Genomic DNA, 24,377 nt, shown 5'->3' on the forward strand with positions numbered 1-24,377 from the left:
CTATTTATTGGGCTGGGGGGGCTGTTTGTGCCTCTGGGTACTGGGAATGCCAGGGGGGCTGTAAGGTGCCACAGACACTCACTATTTATTGGGCTGGGGGGGGCTGGTTGTGCCTCTGGGTACTGGGAATGCCAGGGGGGGCTGTAAGGTGCCACAGACAGTCACTATTTATTGGGCTGGGGGGGCTGTTTGTGCCTCTGGGTACTGGGAATGCCAGGGGGGGCTGTAAGGTGCCACAGACAGTCACTATTTATTGGGCTGGGGGGGGCTGTTTGTGCCTTTGGGTACTGGGAATGCCAGGGGGGTTGTAAGGTGCCACAGACAGTCACTATTTATTGGGCTGGGGGGGCTGTTTGTGCCTCTGGGTACTGGGAATGCCAGGGGGGCTGTAAGGTGCCACAGACAGTCACTATTTATTGGGCTGGGGGGGCTGTTTGTGCCTCTGGGTACTGGGAATGCCGGGGGGGGGGCTGTTTGAGCCTATTTTGAGTCCCAGTTCAGGCCTGTATACTACCCCCACCTACCCAGCCCTCAATTATCCCCTCTGTACTTATACATAGTTAATATTGCCCCCTGTATCTCTACAGCCCTTACATTGCCCCATGACCCCTAAATTAGCCCCACTGTACCCTTTCAGACTCAATCCTTCAGTTACCCCCCTGTACCCATACACTGCTTATATTACCCCCTGTACCCATACACTGCTTATATTACCCCCCTGTACCCATACACTGCTTATATTACCCCCCTGTACCCATACACTGCTTATATTACCCCCCTGTACCCATACACTGCTTATATTACCCCCTGTACCCATACACTGCTTATATTACCCCCCTGTACCCATACACTGCTTATATTACCCCCTGTACCCATACACTGCTTATATTACCCCCTGTACCCATACACTGCTTATATTACCCCCCTGTACCCATACACTGCTTATATTACCCCCTGTACCCATACACTGCTTATATTACCCCCCTGTACCCATACACTGCTTATATTACCCCCTGTACCCACACACTGCTTATATTACCCCCCTGTACCCACACACTGCTTATATTACCCCCCTGTACCCACACACTGCTTATATTACCCCCCTGTACCCATACACTGCTTATATTACCCCCTGTACCCATACACTGCTTATATTACCCCCTGTACCCATACACTGCTTATATTACCCCCTGTACCCATACACTGCTTATATTACCCCCCTGTACCCATACACTGCTTATATTACCCCCTGTACCCATACACTGCTTATATTACTCCCCTGTACCCATACACTGCTTATATTACCCCCCTGTACCCACACACTGCTTATATTACCCCCCTGTACCCATACACTGCTTATATTACCCCCTGTACCCATACACTGCTTATATTACCCCCTGTACCCATACACTGCTTATATTACCCCCCTGTACCCATACACTGCTTATATTACCCCCTGTACCCATACACTGCTTATATTACCCCCTGTACCCACACACTGCTTATATTACCCCCCTGTACCCACACACTGCTTATATTACCCCCCTGTACCCACACACTGCTTATATTACCCCCCTGTACCCACACACTGCTTATATTACCCCCCTGTACCCACACACTGCTTATATTACCCCCCTGTACCCACACACTGCTTATATTACCCCCCTGTACCCACACACTGCTTATATTACCCCCTGTACCCACACACTGCTTATATTACCCCCCTGTACCCATACACTGCTTATATTACCCCCTGTACCCATACACTGCTTATATTACCCCCTGTACCCATACACTGCTTATATTACCCCCTGTACCCATACACTGCTTATATTACCCCCCTGTACCCATACACTGCTTATATTACCCCCTGTACCCATACACTGCTTATATTACTCCCCTGTACCCATACACTGCTTATATTACCCCCTGTACCCACACACTGCTTATATTACCCCCCTGTACCCACACACTGCTTATATTACCCCCCTGTACCCACACACTGCTTATATACCCCCTGTACCCACACACTGCTTATATTACCCCCCTGTACCCACACACTGCTTATATTACCCCCCTGTACCCACACACTGCTTATATTACCCCCCTGTACCCACACACTGCTTATATTACCCCCCTGTACCCATACACTGCTTATATTACCCCCTGTACCCATACACTGCTTATATTACCCCCCTGTACCCATACACTGCTTATATTACCCCCTGTACCCATACACTGCTTATATTACTCCCCTGTACCCATACACTGCTTATATTACTCCCCTGTACCCATACAGTCCTTCAATTAACCCATGTGGTTACAAAGCCCTAGGATGACAGCAGATATACTTACAGATAATTAGAGCCCCCAGTGAGAACTTTACTTCCACCAAAAGTGAAATATATTGGTTTAATCTTTAGGGGGATATTCATCAAAATACAACAAACTCTGTTTGTTTCCGCTCTGATAAATATGGAGTTTGGTGAGACCAAGCATCACAGGAATTGCTGTTTTACTCGCTGTTGTTAATATTTTACTCTGGGGGGCACAATTGGGTCGAAATGAGCATTGGAAGCTTAGGTTCATATTCTGCAACACATGGGGCTGATCCTGCTGAGAAGTATAACGGAATAACAATGCTGCAATATGGTGTACCTTTATACTATCTGTGTGCAGCCTATGAGCAAACTTAGGGGGCTGTTCCTGCTGAATTGTGCTTAGTACAGGGGAATCCCTATGTGCCATAGTTTTATGGTATCTCTCTGTACAGGCTATGAGCAAACTTAGGGGGCTGTTCCTGCTGAATTGTGCTTAGTACAGGGGAATCCCTATGTGCCATAGTTTTATGGTATCTCTCTGTACAGGCTATGAGCAAACTTAGGGGGCTGTTCCTGCTGATGGTGCCTATAGTAGCAGTGGGGGGATAATAGCCTCTGGGAAGGGACTGGGGCTGTGGGATAGCAGGTATAGTAGGGAGAGATGGTGCCTATAGTAGCAGTGGGGGGATAATAGCCTCTGGGAAGGGACTGGGGCTGTGGGATAGCAGGTATAGTAGGGAGAGATGGTGCCTATAGTAGCAGTGGGGGGATAATAGCCTCTGGGTAGGGACTGGGGCTGTGGGATAGCAGGTATAGTAGGGAGAGATGGTGCCTATAGTAGCAGTGGGGGGATAATAGCCTCTGGGTAGGGACTGGGGCTGTGGGATAGCAGGTATAGTAGGGAGAGATGGTGCCTATAGTAGCAGTGGGGGGATAATAGCCTCTGGGAAGGGACTGGGGCTGTGGGATAGCAGGTATAGTAGGGAGAGATGGTGCCTATAGTAGCAGTGGGGGGATAAAAGCCTCTGGGTAGGGACTGGGGCTGTGGGATAGCAGGTATAGTAGGGAGAGATGGTGCCTATAGTAGCAGTGGGGGGGATAATAGCCTCTGGGAAGGGACTGGGGCTGTGGGATAGCAGGTATAGTAGGGAGAGATGGTGCCTATAGTAGCAGTGGGGGGGATAATAGCCTCTGGGAAGGGACTGGGGCTGTGGGATAGCAGGTATAGTAGGGAGAGATGGTGCCTATAGTAGCAGTGAGATAATAGCCTCTGGGAAGGGACTGGGGCTGTGGGATAGCAGGTATAGTAGGGAGAGATGGTGTCTATAGTAGCAGTGGGGGGATAATAGCCTCTGGGAAGGGACTGGGGCTGTGGGATAGCAGGTATAGTAGGGAGAGATGGTGCCTATAGTAGCAGTGGGGGGATAATAGCCTCTGGGAAGGGACTGGGGCTGTGGGATAGCAGGTATAGTAGGGAGAGATGGTGCCTATAGTAGCAGTGGGGGGATAATAGCCTCTGGGAAGGGACTGGGGCTGTGGGATAGCAGGTATAGTAGGGAGAGATGGTGCCTATAGTAGCAGTGGGGGGGATAATAGCCTCTGGGAAGGGACTGGGGCTGTGGGATAGTAGGTATAGTAGGGAGAGATGGTGCCTATAGTAGCAGTGGGGGGATAATAGCCTCTGGGAAGGGACTGGGGCTGTGGGATAGCAGGTATAGTAGGGAGAGATGGTGCCTATAGTAGCAGTGGGGGGATAATAGCCTCTGGGAAGGGACTGGGGCTGTGGGATAGTAGGTATAGTAGGGAGAGATGGTGCCTATAGTAGCAGTGGGGGGATAATAGCCTCTGGGAAGGGACTGGGGCTGTGGATAGCAGGTATAGTAGGGAGAGATGGAGCCTATAGTAGCAGTGGGGGGATAATAGCCTCTGGGAAGGGACTGGGGCTGTGGGATAGCAGGTATAGTAGGGAGAGATGGTGCCTATAGTAGCAGTGGGGGATAATAGCCTCTGGGAAGGGACTGGGGCTGTGGGATAGCAGGTATAGTAGGGAGAGATGGTGCCTATAGTAGCAGTGGGGGGATAATAGCCTCTGGGAAGGGACTGGGGCTGTGGGATAGCAGGTATAGTAGGGAGAGAATTTTATTAAAATATATTAAACAAATACAATTAAACAATAATTACATTTCAATCAAGCAAAAAAACAAACAAACATATAAATCAATATCCCATCAAAAAAAACAAAGCGTACCTCCCTCCAAAGCATCTTATTTCTTACAGATCATTATAAAACACATATCAAGAGGCATCTTTATGTTTCTTTTTTTGAGAATTGTCCAAACATTTCCCAGCAGACCGTTTAACCTGTACCCGCACACCTGCCCCCTGACTCTCCATCACACTTTCCTCCCCCAACTCCCCTTCCTCCAGTGACTCCTTTTCTGCCCCCTGAGACTGAAAATCCCCTTCCCTCTTGCTCTTCTTCCTGCTGGAGATGATATCAGATGAGAGGCTTTTCCTTTTCTCCCTCTCCTCCTCCCCCTCCTCCATTCTCTCCAACTCTACCTGTTCCTCTGCTAAATCCCCCCACGACTTCCCTCCTGGCAAAACAAACCTATTTTCAGTTGGGAGGGTAATTACACCCGGGCACTGAGCCTCCTTAGCTTTATTAGATTTGCTGCCCACCACTATCCAACCATCCCCTCCACCTCCCTCCTCTTGGGCTGCCTGTACCGCTGCCTGTTTGTTCTCTCTCTCCTTCCCTCTCACCTCTGTTGGGCGCCCCCTGTCTGTCTCTCTTGCCCCACCTGCCCTCTCCTCCCCCCTTCCCTCAGTCTGGGGCAAGTTCTCCCCTGGCATTGGGGTACTCATTACTTTTTCCAGATTGGGACAAGCCTTCCTAATGTTGCGCCAGGCGTCGGGGCAGGCCCTATAAGCATGGCCGGATTGCATACACAGGTTACACTTTATGGCCTTTACACACTCCTTGCTTGGGTGCCCAGTCTCCCCACACAAAGCACATTTCTGTATGTTGCACTTTATAGCATAATGCCTGTTGGACCCACATTTATAGCATAGCCTGGGCTGGCCCACATAGAAACAGACACCCCTTGCTTTCCCAATGAAAAAGGAATTTGGGAGATGTTTCTGAACATTCTGATCCACATGCAGTTTTACTTGGACTTTATACCCCCCTACCCAGAATCCCTCCTCATCAAACACCGGCTCCAGGGGGGATAGGACTTTATACCCCCCTACCCAGAATCCCTCCTCATCAAACACCGGCTCCAGGGGGGATAGGACTTTATACCCCCCTACCCAGAATCCCTCCTCATCAAACACCGGCTCCAGGGGGGATAGGACTTTATACCCCCCTACCCAGAATCCCTCCTCATCAAACACCGGCTCCAGGGGGGATAGGACTTTATACCCCCCTACCCAGAATCCCTCCTCATCAAACACCGGCTCCAGGGGGGATAGGACTTTATACCCCCTACCCAGAATCCCTCCTCATCAAACACCGGCTCCAGGGGGGATAGGACTTTATACCCCCCTACCCAGAATCCCTCCTCATCAAACACCGGCTCCAGGGGGGATAGGACTTTATACCCCCCTACCCAGAATCCCTCCTCATCAAACACCGGCTCCAGGGGGGATAGGACAGTGGCGCCGGAGCCATATGAGGATGTCCTGCTCATGCACTGTCTCTCTCTTCATGATAATGGTAACCAGTTTGGTTTCAGGTTTGGACACAGGGATTACCCTAAACCCCTCCCACTCCTTGGCCTCTTTACTCAGATGGTACCGCCTCCAGAACTCCTCTAACCCTTGGGGTAACTTATAGCTTAAATCAAACTCTGTGTCTGTGACACTCAGCAAGGCATAAACGTCCTGTGGGGTAAAACCCAGCAACTGCTTAATGATGTTTCTGGCCACAAACCTGCGCCCCGGGAAATCCTCCCTCTCTTTCTCCCACTTAATTTTCACAACATTTTTCCTCTTATCAAACTCATCATCAAACTCCTCATCCTGCTCACGTGCAAAGAATCTCCTTCCCTCCCAAACACTGCCCCCCGCAGCCCCAGCAACACTCTCAGTCCCCCCATGCACATTGCTTTCCCCAGCAGAATAAACGACATTTTTTCCTTCCCCTCCCCCCTCAGTCACACACGTTGCATTACCTGCAATCACCTGCACCTCAGCTGCACCACTCCCAGCCGCTTGCACCTCAGCTGCACCACTCTCAGCCGCTTGCACCTCAGCTGCCCCAGCACTCACTGCCCCTCCCCCCTCACTCACACACATTGCATTACCTGCAATCACCTGCACCCCAGCCCTCATCCCACTCACGGCAGCTGCACACACACCATCAGTATTGGAAAGACCGTTACTATGCACAGTATCAGTAGCAACGCTACATTCTGCAACAGTTTTTGAAACCTCAGTCTCTTTGAGCAGTTCAGCGACTTTAAGCAGTCTCTCAGTAGTCACATTGCCTTCTTTCATCTGCTCAAACCTCTGCTTGTTGCCATACAGCTCCCTCCATGGCTCTATAACAGCCAGAATGTCTTTAATGTAGATCTCAGTCTCTTCCAGCTCCTTATTGAGGAAAGTCACCTCTCTGATAAACCGAGTTCTCCTCTCTCCTTTCAGCGAATCCTCACTCTTTATCAGTCTGTCAATGTCTCTGTTTAACTTACTTTGTTTTTCCTCCAAACACCGCAGCTCTTTCAAAGCATTAATAATGGTGTCATACTGTATAACAGTCTCAGTACCTTTGTGCACTTCCCCAGCCTTCCCCAGGGGGCCGGCAGCCATTACCTGCTCACTCTCCAGGGCCACACGGCTTCCATGCACCTCACAGGCAGTAGCCATTTCCTGGTCACTCAGAGCGCTCTCTGCAACCTCCAGGGCCACACAGCTTCCATGTTCCCCATTGGCAGCAGCCATCTCCTGGTTGGTCAGAACACTTTCTGCAACCACCATTGCCATATGGCTTCCATGCCCCTCACTGCCAGCAGCCATTTTGCAGCCATCAGACTCTCCTCTCACCTCCTGGTCTGCCTCTGCTGTAGCTCCGCAGCTCCCTGCAGTTACTCCAACACCGGCGCCCAGGTCCTCAGAGTCACTCTCCATGCCACTTTGGGAACAGCTTTTGCTTTTCTTTTCCTTTCCTTTATCAGAGCAGGAAACATTGCCCTCTTCAGTGCGCTCTACTGTCACCATGATGTTGGACTCAGTGGCCTTCCTGCTGCTTCTCAAACGGGTCTCAACTACCCGGCCAAATGGTTTCGTCTTCTTCCCCATTGAGTAGGGAAAAACAGTAAAAAACAGAGAAAAAGTACCCACAAAACTAACCCCCAGACCCAGCCGGGCCTGGGAGAAAGTCACAACTCCACAGAGCACTCAGAGCACCTCCACTCAGTAGTAACAGCAATGAGCAAATGGCCTCCGGGAAGGGGGTGTGGCTGTGGGATAGCAGGTATAGTAGGGAGAGATGGTGCCTATAGTAGCAGTGGGGGGATAATAGCCTCTGGGAAGGGACTGGGGCTGTGGGATAGCAGGTATAGTAGGGGGAGATGGTGCCTATAGTAGCAGTGGGGGGATAATAGCCTCTGGGAAGGGACTGGGGCTGTGGGATAGCAGGTATAGTAGGGGGAGATGGTGCCTATAGTAGCAGTGGGGGGGATAATAGCCTCTGGGAAGGGACTGGGGCTGTGGGATAGCAGGTATAGTAGGGAGAGATGGTGCCTATAGTAGCAGTGGGGGGATAATAGCCTCTGGGAAGGGACTGGGGCTGTGGGATAGCAGGTATAGTAGGGAGAGATGGTGCCTATAATAGCAGTGGGGGGATAATAGCCTCTGGAAGGGACTGGGGCTGTGGGATAGCAGGTATAGTAGGGAGAGATGGTGCCTATAGTAGCAGTGGGGGGATAATAGCCTCTGGGAAGGGACTGGGGCTGTGGGATAGCAGGTATAGTAGGGAGAGATGGTGCCTATAGTAGCAGTGGGGGGATAATAGCCTCTGGGAAGGGACTGGGGCTGTGGGATAGCAGGTATAGTAGGGAGAGATGGTGCCTATAGTAGCAGTGGGATAATAGCCTCTGGGAAGGGACTGGGGCTGTGGGATAGCAGGTATAGTAGGGAGAGATGGTGCCTATAGTAGCAGTGGGGGGATAATAGCCTCTGGGAAGGGACTGGGGCTGTGGGATAGCAGGTATAGTAGGGAGAGATGGTGCCTATAGTAGCAGTGGGGGGATAATAGCCTCTGGGAAGGGACTGGGGCTGTGGGATAGCAGGTATAGTAGGGAGAGATGGTGCCTATAGTAGCAGTGGGGGGATAATAGCCTCTGGGAAGGGACTGGGGCTGTGGGATAGCAGGTATAGTAGGGAGAGATGGTGCCTATAGTAGCAGTGGGGGGATAATAGCCTCTGGGAAGGGACTGGGGCTGTGGGATAGCAGGTATAGTAGGGAGAGATGGTGCCTCCTGTATAACCAGGGGGGGGGGAATTTATTTTTAGATGCACTGATTGAAGGAAGTGAATAATCCCATTTTCCTGTCGGTATCGCACCAGCCAGTGGGAATCCTGTGTTCCAGCTCTGCCGTGAGTCATGTGACGTTCACAGCTCTTATTTATAGACTGTCTGAGTAATCGTTGTGCTAAATCATGTTTGGGTGTATTAGAGGAAAAATGCAACCTGTTCTTAAGGACATCATATCTTCACTCTATATTCTATTACAGAAATAGTACAGTATGAGGTATGAGCTTATTGTGTGCCCAGAACATTCCCTCTCTGTATATTTGTATTTATACATATGGGTAGGAGGTGCCATAGTGTTTCCCTTAGACAGTACAGTATGGGGGTACAGCTTATTGTGTGCCCAGAACATTCCTTCTCTGTATATTTGTATTTATACATATGGGTAGGAGGTGCCATAGTGTTTCCCTTAGACAGTACAGTATGGGGGTACAGCTTATTGTGTGCCCAGAACATTCCTTCTCTGTATATTTGTATTTATACATATGGGTAGGAGGTGCCATAGTGTTTCCCTTAGACAGTACAGTATGGGGGTACAGCTTATTGTGTGCCCAGAACATTCCTTCTCTGTATATTTGTATTTATACATATGGGGTGCCATAGTGTTTCCCTTAGACAGTACAGTATGGGGGTACAGCTTATTGTGTGCCCAGAACATTCCTTCTCTGTATATTTGTATTTATACATATGGGTAGGGGGTGCCATAGTGTTTCCCTTAGACAGTACAGTATGGGGGTACAGCTTATTGTGTGCCCAGAACATTCCTTCTCTGTATATTTGTATTTATACATATGGGTAGGAGGTGCCATAGTGTTTCCCTTAGACAGTACAGTATGGGGGTACAGCTTATTGTGTGCCCAGAACATTCCTTCTCTGTATATTTGTATTTATACATATGGGTAGGAGGTGCCATAGTGTTTCCCTTAGACAGTACAGTATGGGGGTACAGCTTATTGTGTGCCCAGAACATTCCTTCTCTGTATATTTGTATTTATACATATGGGGTGCCATAGTGTTTCCCTTAGACAGTACAGTATGGGGGTACAGCTTATTGTGTGCCCAGAACATTCCTTCTCTGTATATTTGTATTTATACATATGGGTAGGGGGTGCCATAGTGTTTCCCTTAGACAGTACAGTATGGGGGTACAGCTTATTGTGTGCCCAGAACATTCCTTCTCTGTATATTTGTATTTATACATATGGGGTGCCATAGTGTTTCCCTTAGACAGTACAGTATGGGGGTACAGCTTATTGTGTGCCCAGAACATTCCTTCTCTGTATATTTGTATTTATACATATGGGGTGCCATAGTGTTTCCCTTAGACAGTACAGTATGGGGGTACAGCTTATTGTGTGCCCAGAACATTCCCTCTCTGTATATTTGTATTTATACATATGGGTAGGAGGTGCCATAGTGTTTCCCTTAAATAGCCAAGCTAGCTTATTGTGTGCCCAGAACATTCCTTCTCTGTATATTTGTATTTATACATATGGGGTGCCATAGTGTTTCCCTTAGACAGTACAGTATGGGGGTACAGCTTATTGTGTGCCCAGAACATTCCTTCTCTGTATATTTGTATTTATACATATGTGTAGCTTTATATTCTTAAAGCAATATTGCACAATAAAACTTTCCCCCATTAAAATGCAAGAAATCCCCCAATGAGAATCCCAGCTGATGTGAGTAAATCCGGCTCCCTGTTCTCTGTTCCTGCAATTGGAGTTGGGAGCAATAAGCACAGTTTCCCAGCACTGAACAAGTCTGTCCCTTTATCCCCATGCATAATTGCAGTCTAATATAATCACCCCAAAATTCCACAGTAATCTGTTCGTACGACAATGACAAAATGCCTGACATGTGGATGGGAAGCAGACTATTCATTGGTTAAGTCTTTTGCATTTATAATGAAGTTTTTTCTCATTCCCGAATTATCTTGCATCTATAATCTATTGCTTTACGGCAACTTCCACAGGAAACTAGGGGGCGCAGTGGGACGGCGTTGCATTTGGCTTTAGAACCCCTTTTAAATTGACAGCAGCTAGTGGCATAAAGTCTCCCTAATTTGTTTTGCTTTGTGTAAATTCATTATGATTTCTCCAATAGCTGTTCAACACAGGGAGAGAAACCGCAAAAATGCTAATAACGAACAGAAAGTGATAGGAATTGGAGAAAAGAGGAGCACAGTTCCAGCTCCCGGCTCTGCATGACAGATTATAGCAGAAAGCACAAAGCTTAGACACTTTCCTATTGGACAGACACTCCAGCTTGTCATTATTTAAGCCCATTTGCATGCTATATAGGCAAACTCTGTTAATTCAATTGTGCACAGGGTCGGACTGGGGGGGTGAAGGGCCCACCGGGGCTCCCGCCCTAGAGGCCCTGCAGGTATCCCCTACAACCCCCGCAGGGGCCCTGCTGTTGCCCCGTACACCCCCCGCAGGGGCCCTGCTCACCCCCCCTCACTGGGACCCCCACCCGAAGTCCTCCTCTGAGCATGTAAATTTGTGTCAAATGCGGTCGGGCAGGGGGAGCACTGCAAGAGTCGGGTCTAGGCCGCCGGAGCCCACCGTGATTTTTCCCGGGGTCCGGGCGTCCCGGTCCGACCCTGGCCCTAAAGCATTGACCACGGGGTTAAGGTGGCCATACATGGGCCCTTAGACCAACTCAGCAGTTTATCGGCCCGTGTAGGGGCACTAACGATGGGCCTGCCCGACCGATATCTGGCCTGAAATCGGGCAGGTTAAAAAATTCAGTCGGATCGGGGACCCCATTGGCTCGTTGATGAGGTCCCCGTACCAACTGCGCCTATTCCGGCGTCCTAATATTTATCCATATCACTCATATGATTGGTTAAACCTGTATGACCCATACACGGGCTGATTGTAGCTGCCGATATGGATCCCTTAGACCGACTCGGCAGCTTATCGGCCCGTGTAGGGGCACTAACGACGAGCCGGCCCGATATCGGAAATTGGCCAGATATCGATCGTCCAGGTTAGAAAATTCAGTCGGATCGGGGACCTCATCGGCTCGTTGATGTGGTCCCCGAACCGACTGCCCCATTGCCACCAATGTACACGCACCCGTAGGTGGGGATATCGGGTGAAGATCCGCTCGCTTGGTGATCTCGCCAAGCGAGCGACTCTTAACGTGTATGGGGACCTTAATAGGCAAGCTCTGTACAGATATAGCCCTGTGTCCTACTTCCCCTTTAAAGTGTTTTTGCTTTTTCATACGTGTTTAGATGGACGCGGATACCAACATGGGACACGCTAGAGGGAAAACACGGGTTGTAATCCAAAACAATGAGCACCAGGAGACGGACATGATGGCATCCAATGTAAGGTATCTACCACTGGGACAATACCGGGGGGACACAAGTTGCCGAACACCATCAAACGGTTTGTAAGGCACTATGAGCGGAATTGGGGGGCGAGGTTAACGGATAAACACACGTACACAGACGTACCAGGGCCGTCACAGTTACATGCTTTTAGATCACATGATGCCCGTTGAGTGTTTTGATTGGGTGGGAGAACGAGTCTAGGCTACTGTGTGCAACGCAACGATAAAGGAGAAAATAGAGATCTATTGGAGAAGCTTATAAAACAGGGTACATCTGACTGCACTACACTGTAGCACAGACGGTGGGGAGGGAGGGACAATTCCTTTAGCAAAGGCTTTAAAGTGACTTGAAATAGTGAGAGGTTAGCAGCTGAGTCCATATAAAGTCCTTGCAACAGTCTCTCCGTTATCCGCCATTTTGTTCTCTCCTTCCGTTCCCTCGGTTCCGCCTTCGCTCGCTTCCGTTCCCTACTCCAAACCCTTCACGACGTCCCATAATCCCTCTGTAAAAAGTCCGCGCTGCTCGGTTTTGGTTTTTGACAAGAGGCGCCCTACGCACAGAATTCCGTTATCCTGATAAAACCGTTAACGTTTAGAATAAGAAAAAAAAAAACTCGAAAAATGTCAAAAACGGGGACAATTAGTGCTGAACGAGGGAAACGAACGTATAAGCCTCATATACGTTTATACGAGCGGGGGATAACGTTATTAGAGGTATGTGGAGTGACCCCCCTTACCCTCCCCCCCCCCCCCCCGCCGACACACACACACTTATTAAACACAAAAGAAAAAAAAAAAGTCGGGGGAGCCCGAGGCCACGCCCTCCTTCTGTAAAACTTTCAAATAAAACCGAAAAAAATAACGTTTTTTTTTTTTCTTTCTAGAATTACAGTAGAAACCTAAAACCTATAAAAACTCTGTATCTGCCCCTAAGGGGGGTTTTTTCCCGCTATGTCAGAAACAAAACAAAATAAAAAGCCCGTTGGGTTTTCGGAAACTCAGAGGCGGAGATTAATAAATACATCAACTTCTAGTTAGCCTTTAGGGGGAACCGCCCCCCCCCAGCGACATTCACTATGAAACTACCCCGCCCCCCCCACCTCGAAACAGAGCAGCGGGTTGTTAAATCCAGTGGACACGAGTGAGAGGAGGTTTCCTGTCTCTGTTTGGGGGGGTCAGTTCTAGTCTAGTCAGTCACTGGCTCCTCGGGGGAGGAGCTTCCACAGCCATTAGCATCCATAGTTCAGACAGGGTATTTGAATCTGTGGGTCCTGATGAAGCTCCTGAAGTGAAGGGATGTAGGGAAATGGATTCCAGCACCCTGCTGCTACATAGACTCTGCTTCATGCCCAGTGGTCCTCCATTTTGAATTGATTTAACCTCCCCTTATCCCTCCCCCCTTGCCAGGGTCTAGATATAGGGGTACTGATTGACCTTGGGTGGGGTCAGAGGGTATCCAGTGTAGACAGTGGAGGTCGGGGAGGCCGGGATATAAGTCTGGTGAGCAAATTGAGCCTGGTACTGGCTTGGGTGAAGGCTGGGAGAAGGAAGCAGCCTCTGCGCCATGCTGACTGGCACAATGCTGGCCGGGTACGCGGCGTGTCTCGCGGAGCCCTGGGACGCTACTAAGTGGGCAACGGTGCCGCTGGAACCCAGCGCCGCGGGGGCAGTGTAAGTGTAGAGGTGAGGTTGGCTCGGTAGGTGGGCGGCGGCGGCCAGATGCGGGTGTACAGCTCCGTGGCTAGGGCTGCTGTGCGGGAAGGAGTAGGGTGCCTGGGCCAGGGTGGGTGCTATATAGGCGTGCTGTCTCCGGTGACTGCCAGTTCGCTCTGTGCTGATATGCTGAGACACCTGCAAGACAAAAGGGGGCGCTGTTACAAATGCCCTGGCCGGTAAGTGTAGCTCAGCCTTACGCTTTAAAGCTACTGAAGGTAGAAAAGTAGTGCAGGTAATGGCGGCTGCCTTCAACCCAACCAGCTCTGCCTTCATGCGCCCAAGTCGTTGGAGAATGGGGTGCAGGAAGGGGGGACTGAGTGGAGGACAACTTGGCTTTCATACCAGGACGCCCCCATCCTCCATTATTCTCACCTGACTGAGATTGAGCGGCTGCTGCTGGAAGGAGTGTCCCGGTGCTCGAGAGTGCCGATAGGCTGTGCCCGCTGAACTGGCAGACGAATGAGACGCAGACGCCACGGAGGATAATAACTTTGCTTTATACATATGGTGGCTGGTGGTGTCTGTGTAGGGATAAAAGGACAGGGCTGAATATGTAATAATAGCTATATACATACATACATGTACGGTGTAAATAAACTAGCCAAGCTAGCTTATTGTGTGCCCAGAACATTCCTTCTCTGTATATTTGTATTTATACATATGGGTAGGGGGTGCCATAGTGTTTCCCTTAGACAGTACAGTATGAGGGTACAGCTTATTGTGTGCCCAGAACATTCCTTCTCTGTATATTTGTATTTATACATATGGGTAGGGGGTGCCATAGTGTTTCCCTTAGACAGTACAGTATGGGGGTACAGCTTATTGTGTGCCCAGAACATTCCTTCTCTGTATATTTGTATTTATACATATGGGTAGGGGGTGCCATAGTGTTTCCCTTAGACAGTACAGTATGGGGGTACAGCTTATTGTGTGCCCAGAACATTCCTTCTCTGTATATTTGTATTTATACATATGGGTAGGGGGTGCCATAGTGTTTCCCTTAGACAGTACAGTATGGGGGTACAGCTTATTGTGTGCCCAGAACATTCCTTCTCTGTATATTTGTATTTATACATATGGGTAGGGGGTGCCATAGTGTTTCCCTTAGACAGTACAGTATGGGGGTAGAGCTTATTGTGTGCCCAGAACATTCCTTCTCTGTATATTTGTATTTATACATATGGGTAGGGGGTGCCATAGTGTTTCCCTTAGACAGTACAGTATGGGGGTACAGCTTATTGTGTGCCCAGAACATTCCTTCTCTGTATATTTGTATTTATACATATGGGTAGGAGGTGCCATAGTGTTTCCCTTAGACAGTACAGTATGGGGGGTACAGCTTATTGTGTGCCCAGAACATTCCTTCTCTGTATATTTGTATTTATACATATGGGTAGGGGGTGCCATAGTGTTTCCCTTAGACAGTACAGTATAGGGGTACAGCTTATTGTGTGCCCAGAACATTCCTTCTCTGTATATTTGTATTTATACATATGGGTAGGGGGTGCCATAGTGTTTCCCTTAGACAGTACAGTATGGGGGTACAGCTTATTGTGTGCCCAGAACATTCCTTCTCTGTATATTTGTACACAGACATAACACCCCCAAATTAGTGAAACAATGTACCAACCTGGCTGTTTCCTTTCACATTCCAGTCGGCCTTCACTAGGCTGGGTCTTTAGAGGCGGCACAATAATGGTGCGTGGGTTGGCCGGGCAGGGGTTACCTGTCTGACATTTGCTCTCCGCGGCACTGGTATTGTTGCCCCGGCGATGCCCGCTGGCTGCATAGGGACTGGTGTTGCTCGAGGAATCAGAGATGGGAGAGTCGTGGACTGTAACACAGCTGATTACATTCCTTCGCTGTTTGGGAAGGCTGGAGAGACAAGGGTTAAAATGTATGATTTCCAATACAACCATGACCCACTGCAATAGAAGTCTAGCAATATTTAGGAATTATAAAAGGTTTATATCCCCTTTAATGGACTTATGTAGGACTTCGTAACTTTCCTTTTTCTCTGTAAAAAAGTAATTCCAAAAATAAGAGAAAAAACAAAAATCAAATGTTTATCACTGTTTAGTCGATCGGGCCTTTCCCTGATGGAGCCTGGAGATAATGGCAGCCCAGAGTGGAGCAGAGAGAACAGAACGTACCAATGTGCCAGACGGGGGAGGCAGCGTGTGATCCTATTTGCTGCCTAACAATCATATGGGGGGGGGGGGGGGTCTGCTTTTGCTGGTTTTGGGGCACATCCAAAAATCTCCCAGAAGGAATACCTACCTGTTTACTTCTTTAAAGGGGATGCAAACCCCCCAAAATGTTATTTTTGTATAATGAACACCCGATATTGTTTATATACATAGTTGTGACTCCAGAAACAATGTAGCAGAAGCCAGCCTGGAGAAGAACTGTTTTAAAGGGGGACCTGTCACCCACACATAAAAACTTGGGGGTTTTCCCGGATAAGGGGTCTTTCCATAATTCAGATCTCCTAGGGAATCATTTAACCATGAAATAAACCCAATAGGGCTGTTCTGCCCCCAATAAGGGGTAATTATATCTTAGTTGGGATCAAGTACAGGTACTGTTTTATTATTACAGAGAAAAGGGAATCATTTAACCATTAAATAAACCCAATAGGGCTGTTCTGCCCCCAATAAGGGGTAATTATATCTTAGTTGGGATCAAGTACAGGTACTGTTTTATTATTACAGAGAAAAGGGAATCATTTAACCATGAAATAAACCCAATAGGGCTGTTCTGCCCCCAATAAGGGGTAATTATATCTTAGTTGGGATCAAGTACAGGTACTGTTTTATTATTACAGAGAAAAGGGAATCATTTTTTTTAAAAAAATGTGAATTATTTGATAAAAATGGAGTCTATGGGAGATGGACTTTCTGTAATTCGGAACTTTTTGGATAATGGGTTTCCGGATAAGGGGTCCGATACCTGTATAATAAAATTTCTTTAAAAAATAAACATGGAACCCAAATTCGTTTTTTTAATGAAATCATCCATACCTGTTATAAATGGATTTAAAAATCTGAGCTGTCAATCATATATTGCCTGCCCCGCCTCTATGCCTACGGCATAGAGGCGGGGCAAGCAATATATGATTGACAGCTCAGATTTTTAATTACAATTACTATAACTTTCCCTTCAGAACTTACTAGATATCACCCAGAAGGCAAATGCATAAGATTTTGGCGGGATACAAAGCTTTGCCTTAATAACAGTGTATACAAAATGGCGCCGGCCTGCTGGCTGTGACTGTAAACTCTAAGACTGAAGGAAAATAAAAAAGAAATAATTTATATAGTGTAAGTAAAGTTTATTTTGCTCAACTAACATAATAGAAAAGGATTTGGAATTATTTCTTGGGGTGACAGGTCCCCTTTAAGTGTCGGAAGTAGAGAATAAAGAGGGATCATGGGAAGGTGCCTACCATTTGCATTGTGATGTTTGTATGCCTTTAAGGTCAAGGGAATGGTGGGGGAAGGGTGGGGTGGGTGCTTCTTACTCAGCAAAGGCCGATTTCCATGACAGCGCAGGGCTGAGCGGGACGGAAAGCAAATAGCGGCTATTTTTCAATGATTACATTATGTTGCTATGGCAACTGAAGTTTTTAGAGCGATGGGAAGAAATCGGATGTTATTCCACAGGAAGGTAATCAGGATTCAAACAGCGGGGGGTAAAGAACGGGGGGGGGGAAATGTGGGAGACGGGGCCAGGAGAGGAATTAAAGGGACTAAGACCAGTGGCGTAAAAATGGTGGAGGGGGCAGAGTATCCACCAATGAGAATGCTGATTCCCAGCGCTGTGTCGGCCATCTTGCTGGTACCTTACATATAGAGATAATTATGTCATTTATTTCCCGTCATTATATGGCACAGGAATCAGACATGGGGATAAAGGGACAGACTTGTTCAGTGCTGGGTGCTCATTGGTGAATTTTCTTGCATCTATAATTACGTTTTTCTACCATTTCTATAGCACAACTAGGGGGCGCCGTGGGACAGCGTTATGATTGGGTTTACAACCCTTTTAAAGCAGAGACTTGGGGCAAAATTTCAATGATGTTGCTGGACTATAGCTCCCCTGCTGGTCAGTAGACATGGCGTCATAGTGAGCCTGACGGCACAAAAAGCAGATTTGTACTTATTGCCCTGGAACCTGGGTAATTAAATGGCAGCTGCCCTGCACGTATATGGCAGTTACAGAGGTCAGTAATGCGGCGGGGACATTACATTCTTCCGAGAAGGGGAACGGCTCTCCCACACAGTGTCGCAATCGGCGGGAAAAACAAAGACGTGAGAGTCCCACGGAGCGACAAAAATACGAATTTAGCACTTTTAACCCGCTGGGTTCTTAATAACGGGGAAGTGAAGTGTTTTTTAATTCGTTTAAAAAGAGAAAAAATAAACCTGTTCTGACCTGGTGGGCCCTGCCTACCCAGTCCTGCCCCCACAGACTCTTCCCAGGGGGGGGCGGGGGCAGGACTGGGTAGGCGGGGCCCACCAGGTCAGAACAGGTTTATTTTTTCTCTTTTTAAACAAATTAAAAAACACTTCACTTCCCCGTTATTAAGAACCCAGCGGGTTAAAAGTGCTAAATTCGGGGCAAGCATGGGTGCAGCGGGGTTCCCATTAGCACTGATCCCAGAGAAGCTCATAACTGGGGTGGGGGGGGCCCTGAGGTGGCAGTCCCAGTGGGCCCCGCACACCAAAGTCCAAATGTTTAACTTTTGCGTTTATATAACAAAACGTTATTGTAAGGATATCCCAATCCTGTATTCAGGGCATCCCTAATGCATAATAAGCTAAATTGCTTCCAGTTCCAGACATTAAACAGTTAAATACCATAAAGTCAATATATATATATATATATCTCTATAGCTACATCAGAAGGAAAGGTAAAAACTAAATAAATCAGAAAGGTCTATTTAAATACAGCCATAAGCACTTACAGAGAGTCCTCTATCAAAAGAAACAGGATTTCTTGTCTCCTTTTGTGGAAACATGTACTTCTGTGTCAGGCTTCCTTCTCTAAGAAAAATCCTTCGTCGCGGGGGCACAAGTTTGCTCCTCTCTCTATCGCCCTCTCCAATCAGAATTGGCTCCTGCCCCAACTCTGTGTAATCTAAGCTACCAGCAGCCAGAGCTGCAGCAGGAAGCTACTGAGACCAAGCTAAAATGGCTGCTGCTATCTTAAACAAACAGAGGGAGCTTCTACGGCTGTTTACTATGATATGGTAAAGGCAAAAAGCCTTTTTCTTCTCCTATAAAGGCATTTTACATATTGTTTATCTCACCTGGGTGCCACGTGCTTCTGCTCCTCCTCCTCGTCGGTATCACTGCTAATGGTGATGACGCTCACGGCCGGGCTGGGTGTGTCAGGAATGACGATTGTCTGCCGCTGCCGGTTATGGGATCCTCCCACGGCGCTATCCCCCCACCCGCAAGTGATAGACGGGACGCAGGCGGTGGTGTTCTGGGGCACCGCGCAGCGAGGTGGGGTATTTTCCTTCACACGTTTTGATCTCTGGGGGGAATTTACCGACTGAGAGGAGGTCACCTCGTAGGCAGAAATGTTCCTGCAGAAGTAAAACACAAACGTGAGCAAAATTGGACTTAAACGTAAAGTACAAACAGGATAGTAATAAGGAACAAACCTCGCTAACGAGTGATGCTTCTTGCGCGACGAGGAGGACGAACTGGTTGGCTGCTGCCTCATAACGTGCGCCACGCCCACATTTAATGGCTGTGCAGAGGGCAGAGTGACGTGACCGGTGAGAAGGGCCGGCTGCTGCATGATGGGATTGTAGTGGGTACCATGAGCATGTGTGTTCCTAATAGGAGTAAATACAGAGAAAAGGGAATCATTTACCCATGAAATAAACCCAATAGGGCTGTTCTGCCCCCAATAAGGGGTAATTATATCTTAGTTGGGATCAAGTACAGGTACTGTTTTATTATTACAGAGAAAAGGGATCATTTAACCATTAAATAAACCCAATAGGGCTGTTCTGCCCCAATAAGGGGTAATTATATCTTAGTTGGGATCAAGTACAGGTACTGTTTTATTATTACAGAGAAAAGGGAATCATTTAACCATGAAATAAACCCAATAGGACTGTTCTGCCCCCAATAAGGGGTAATTATATCTTAGTTGGGATCAAGTACATGTACTGTTTTATTATTACAGAGAAAAGGGAATCATTTAACCATTAAATAAACCCAATAGGGCTGTTCTGCCCCAATAAGGGGTAATTATATCTTAGTTGGGATCAAGTACAGGTACTGTTTTATTATTACAGAGAAAAGGGAATCATTTAACCATGAAATAAACCCAATAGGGCTGTTCTGCCCCCAATAAGGGGTAATTATATCTTAGTTGGGATCAAGTACAGGTACTGTTTTATTATTACAGAGAAAAGGGAATCATTTAACCATTAAATAAACCCAATAGGACTGTTCTGCCCCCAATAAGGGGTAATTATATCTTAGTTGGGATCAAGTACAGGTACTGTTTTATTATTACAGAGAAAAGGGAATCATTTAACCATTAAATAAACCCAGTAGGGCTGTTCTGCCCCCAATAAGGGGTAATTATATCTTAGTTGGGATCAAGTACAGGTACTGTTTTATTATTACAGAGAAAAGGGAATCATTTAACCATTAAATAAACCCAATAGGGCTGTTCTGCCCCAATAAGGGGTAATTATATCTTAGTTGGGATCAAGTACAGGTACTGTTTTATTATTACAGAGAACGGTATACCGTTCACCAACAAAAATAATGTTCCACTGGACTTACCTCCAGTCAGCCAACTGCTGAGTGCCTGCCATGCCGTCTGGGATGACTGTGGCATGTTGAACTGAGGTATGAGCGGCGACACCGGCAAGTTGCTGCCAGGCCGGTGGAAGAAGGATCTGCTGTGTGCCACTGGGCCAAGCCTGCTGTTAGAGGAAACAATAAACTGCCGAAGCCAAATTGCAAATGTGCCCAGAACATTCCTTCTCTTATATTTGTATTTATACATATGGGTAGGGGGTGCCATAGTGTTTCCCTTAGACAGAACAGTATGGGGGTACAGCTTATTGTGTGCCAGAACATTCCTTCTCTGTATATTTGTATTTATACATATGGGTAGGGGGTGCCATAGTGTTTCCCTTAGACAGTACAGTATGGGGGTACAGCTTATTGTGTGCCCAGAACATTCCCTCTCTGTATATTTGTATTTATACATATGGGTAGGAGGTGCCATAGTGTTTCCCTTAGACAGTACAGTATGGGGGTACAGCTTATTGTGTGCCCAGAACATTCCTTCTCTGTATATTTGTATTTATACATATGGGTAGGAGGTGCCATAGTGTTTCCCTTAGACAGTACAGTATGGGGGTACAGCTTATTGTGTGCCCAGAACATTCCTTCTCTGTATATTTGTATTTATACATATGGGTAGGGGGTGCCATAGTGTTTCCCTTAGACAGTACAGTATGGGGGTACAGCTTATTGTGTGCCCAGAACATTCCTTCTCTGTATATTTGTATTTATACATATGGGTAGGGGGTGCCATAGTGTTTCCCTTAGACAGTACAGTATGGGGGTACAGCTTATTGTGTGCCCAGAACATTCCTTCTCTGTATATTTGTATTTATACCTATGGGTGGGAGCTGCCCCGACTCCCCGCACCCCAGCTTGTACCTGAGTGAGGAGCCCAGGCTGGATCTGCAGAGCCTGAGCGCCAGCTGTCTGAGTGACCAGCGGCACAGTGTTTTCCATTCGCACCGAGTACCCGCCGTGCTTGGAAGGAGAGGTCTGGAGCCCTGACAGCAGGAGATGGAATATTATATCACACATACCCCCCTGAGACAGCTGATGCCCCATAAAACACTTATAATGAAGGGCCGGTGGGAATTCTTACCCTGGAATGCCGGCGGGCACACGATGAGAGCCTGTTGGAAGGGGTCTGGCCGGGCACAGAGCTGTGCTGTCCCTGTCTGAAGGGGCATAGTCCTCTGGGCAACCGCCGCCATGGATGCAGCCGTTGGCTAGAAAAGAATATAAAGGGGTTGTAAACCCAATAGCAACGCTGCCCCCCCCAGTTATCTATAGAAGCTGCAAGAAAACAGCAATAAAATTGACCAATGAGCATTCTACTGACCAAAAACCTCATTATAAATGCAGGAGAAGTGACCAATGAGAATGCTGATTCCCAGCACTGTGTCGGCCATCTTGCTGGTACCTTACATATAGAGATAATGATGGCATTTTTCCCGTCATTATATGGCACAGGAATCAGACATGGGGATAAAGGGACAGACTTGTTCAGTGCTGGGAAACTGTGCTTATTGCTCCCAACTCCAATTGCAGGAACAGAGAACAGGGAGCCGGACTTACTCACATCAGCTGGGATTCTCATTGGGGGAAAGTTTTATTGGGCAATATTGCTTTAAAGGGTAACTAAACCCTGCTGCACTGCACGGCTCAACCAAACGTTACTCAGCTGTTGCTGGACTACAAATCCCAGAATACTGTACCATATAATGAAGGGTGAGGCATGCTGGGAGCTGTAGTCCAGCACCATCAGGGTTGGATTCTTAAAGCAATATTGCACAATAAAAATACCTCTGGGCGGGAAGGGGTTGGTACATAGTTAAAGAGGTTCCGGGTAGCCAGACTCCTACCTGGCTGTGCACAGTGTTGAGCTGGTTGCTGAAGGTCATAGTGAGGTTGGTAGAAGTACTTGGGGCAACGTGCGTGATGAAGGGGGTTTTGCTGTGGTTCACAGTGTCGTACATATTCACCCGCCGCTTACAGATCTCCATGTTCTGGAAACAGGACTTGACGCTGCGAAAGAGAGGAAAGCGGCTGAGAGAGAGATCGGTTGGAGGAGAACACAAGTCAGAGGGTGGGGAAAAGAAGGATAGGGAATGGGGGAAAGAGAGAGTGAGCTTTTGCAGTGGTATTTTCCAAGGATTTTAGCAAGAAGTTATCTTTTCAGCGCCACCTAGTGGCGGAACGCAGAACGCATTCATAAAAAATGAATACGAAAAATAGAAAATTCAGTAAATTCAGCACTAACTTGAAATATTCTAGTAGTGACCCATAGCAACCAATCAGAAGGTTAACAAAGGTCTAGTAACCCATAGTAATCAATCAGAAGGTTAATAAAGGTCTAGTAACCCATAGTAATCAATCAGAAGGTTAATAAAGGTCTAGTAACCCATATTAATCAATCAGAAGGTTAATAAAGGTCTAGTAACCCATAGTAATCAATCAGAAGGTTAACAAATGTCTAGTAACCCATAGCAACCAATCTGAAGGTTAACAAAGGTCTAGTAACCCATAGTAATCAATCAGAAGGCTAACAAAGGTCTAGTAACCAATAGCAACCAATCAGAAGGTTTAAAAGGTCTAGTAACCCATAGCAATCAATCAGAAGGTTAACAAAGGTCTAGTAACCCATAGCAATCAATCAGAAGGTTAACAAAGGTCTAGTAACCCATAGCAACCAATCAGAAGGTTAACAAAGGTCTAGTAACCCATAGTAATCAATCAGAAGGTTAACAAAGGTCTAGTAACCCATAGTTATCATCAGAAGGTTAACAAAGGTCTAGTAACCCATAGCAATCAATCAGAAGGTTAGCAAAGGTCTAGTAACCCATAGTAATCAATCAGAAGGTTAGCAAAGGTCTAGTAACCCATAGTAATCATCAGAAGGATAACAAAGGTCTAGTAACCCATAGTAATCATCAGAAGGTTAACAAAGGTCTAGTAACCCATAGCAATCAATCAGAAGGTTAGCAAAGGTCTAGTAACCCATAGTAATCAATCAGAAGGTTAGCAAAGGTCTAGTAACCCATAGTAATCAATCAGAAGGTTAACAAAGGTCTAGTAACCCATAGCAACCAATCAGAAGGTTAGCAAAGGTCTAGTAACCCATAGTAATCATCAGAAGGTTAACAAAGGTCTAGTAACCCATAGCAATCAATCAGAAGGTTAGCAAAGGTCTAGTAACCCATAGTAATCAATCAGAAGGTTAACAAAGGTCTAGTAACCCATAGTAATCAATCAGAAGGTTAACAAAGGTCTAGTAACCCATAGCAACCAATCAGAAAGTTAACAAAGGTCTAGTAACCCATAGCAACCAATCTGAAGGTTAACAAAGGTCTAGTAACCCAAAGTAATCAATCAGAAGGCTAACAAAGGTCTAGTAACCAATAGCAACCAATCAGAAGGTTTAAAAGGTCTAGTAACCCATAGCAATCAATCAGAAGGTTAACAAAGGTCTAGTAACCCATAGTAATCAATCAGAAGGTTAGCAAAGGTCTAGTAACCCATAGCAACCAATCAGAAGGTCTTATTTAACCTGCTGGAAAGAACACCTCTGAATGGCTGTTATGATTTGCAAGTACTGGGGCGGGCCAATGTCACCTCTTTTATTAC

The 24,377-nt window shown here is 47.1% G+C and overlaps 1 protein-coding gene across 2 annotated transcripts in view; it reads right to left on the reverse strand.

Annotated features, from left to right (window-relative positions):
• Positions 1-12,135: 12,135 nt before the first annotated feature.
• The window catches only part of hipk2 (homeodomain interacting protein kinase 2), a 49,545-nt gene continuing 37,303 nt past the window's right edge, over positions 12,136-24,377 (reverse strand). The window contains exons 7-15 of one of the 2 annotated variants that reach the window (XM_031898083.1): positions 22,616-22,778; positions 21,853-21,979; positions 21,633-21,754; positions 20,742-20,881; positions 19,598-19,774; positions 19,238-19,519; positions 15,554-15,798; positions 14,296-14,444; positions 12,136-14,058 (exon numbers count right to left, since the gene is read on the reverse strand). In XM_031898083.1, coding sequence (XP_031753943.1) covers positions 13,618-14,058; positions 14,296-14,444; positions 15,554-15,798; positions 19,238-19,519; positions 19,598-19,774; positions 20,742-20,881; positions 21,633-21,754; positions 21,853-21,979; positions 22,616-22,778 — 1,846 coding nt within the window. In that variant the 3' untranslated portion in view covers positions 12,136-13,617. 2 annotated transcript variants of the gene reach the window in all.

This window comes from Xenopus tropicalis, chromosome 3, assembly GCF_000004195.4.
Source record: "Xenopus tropicalis strain Nigerian chromosome 3, UCB_Xtro_10.0, whole genome shotgun sequence".
NCBI classification, from domain to species: Eukaryota; Metazoa; Chordata; class Amphibia; order Anura; family Pipidae; genus Xenopus; species Xenopus tropicalis.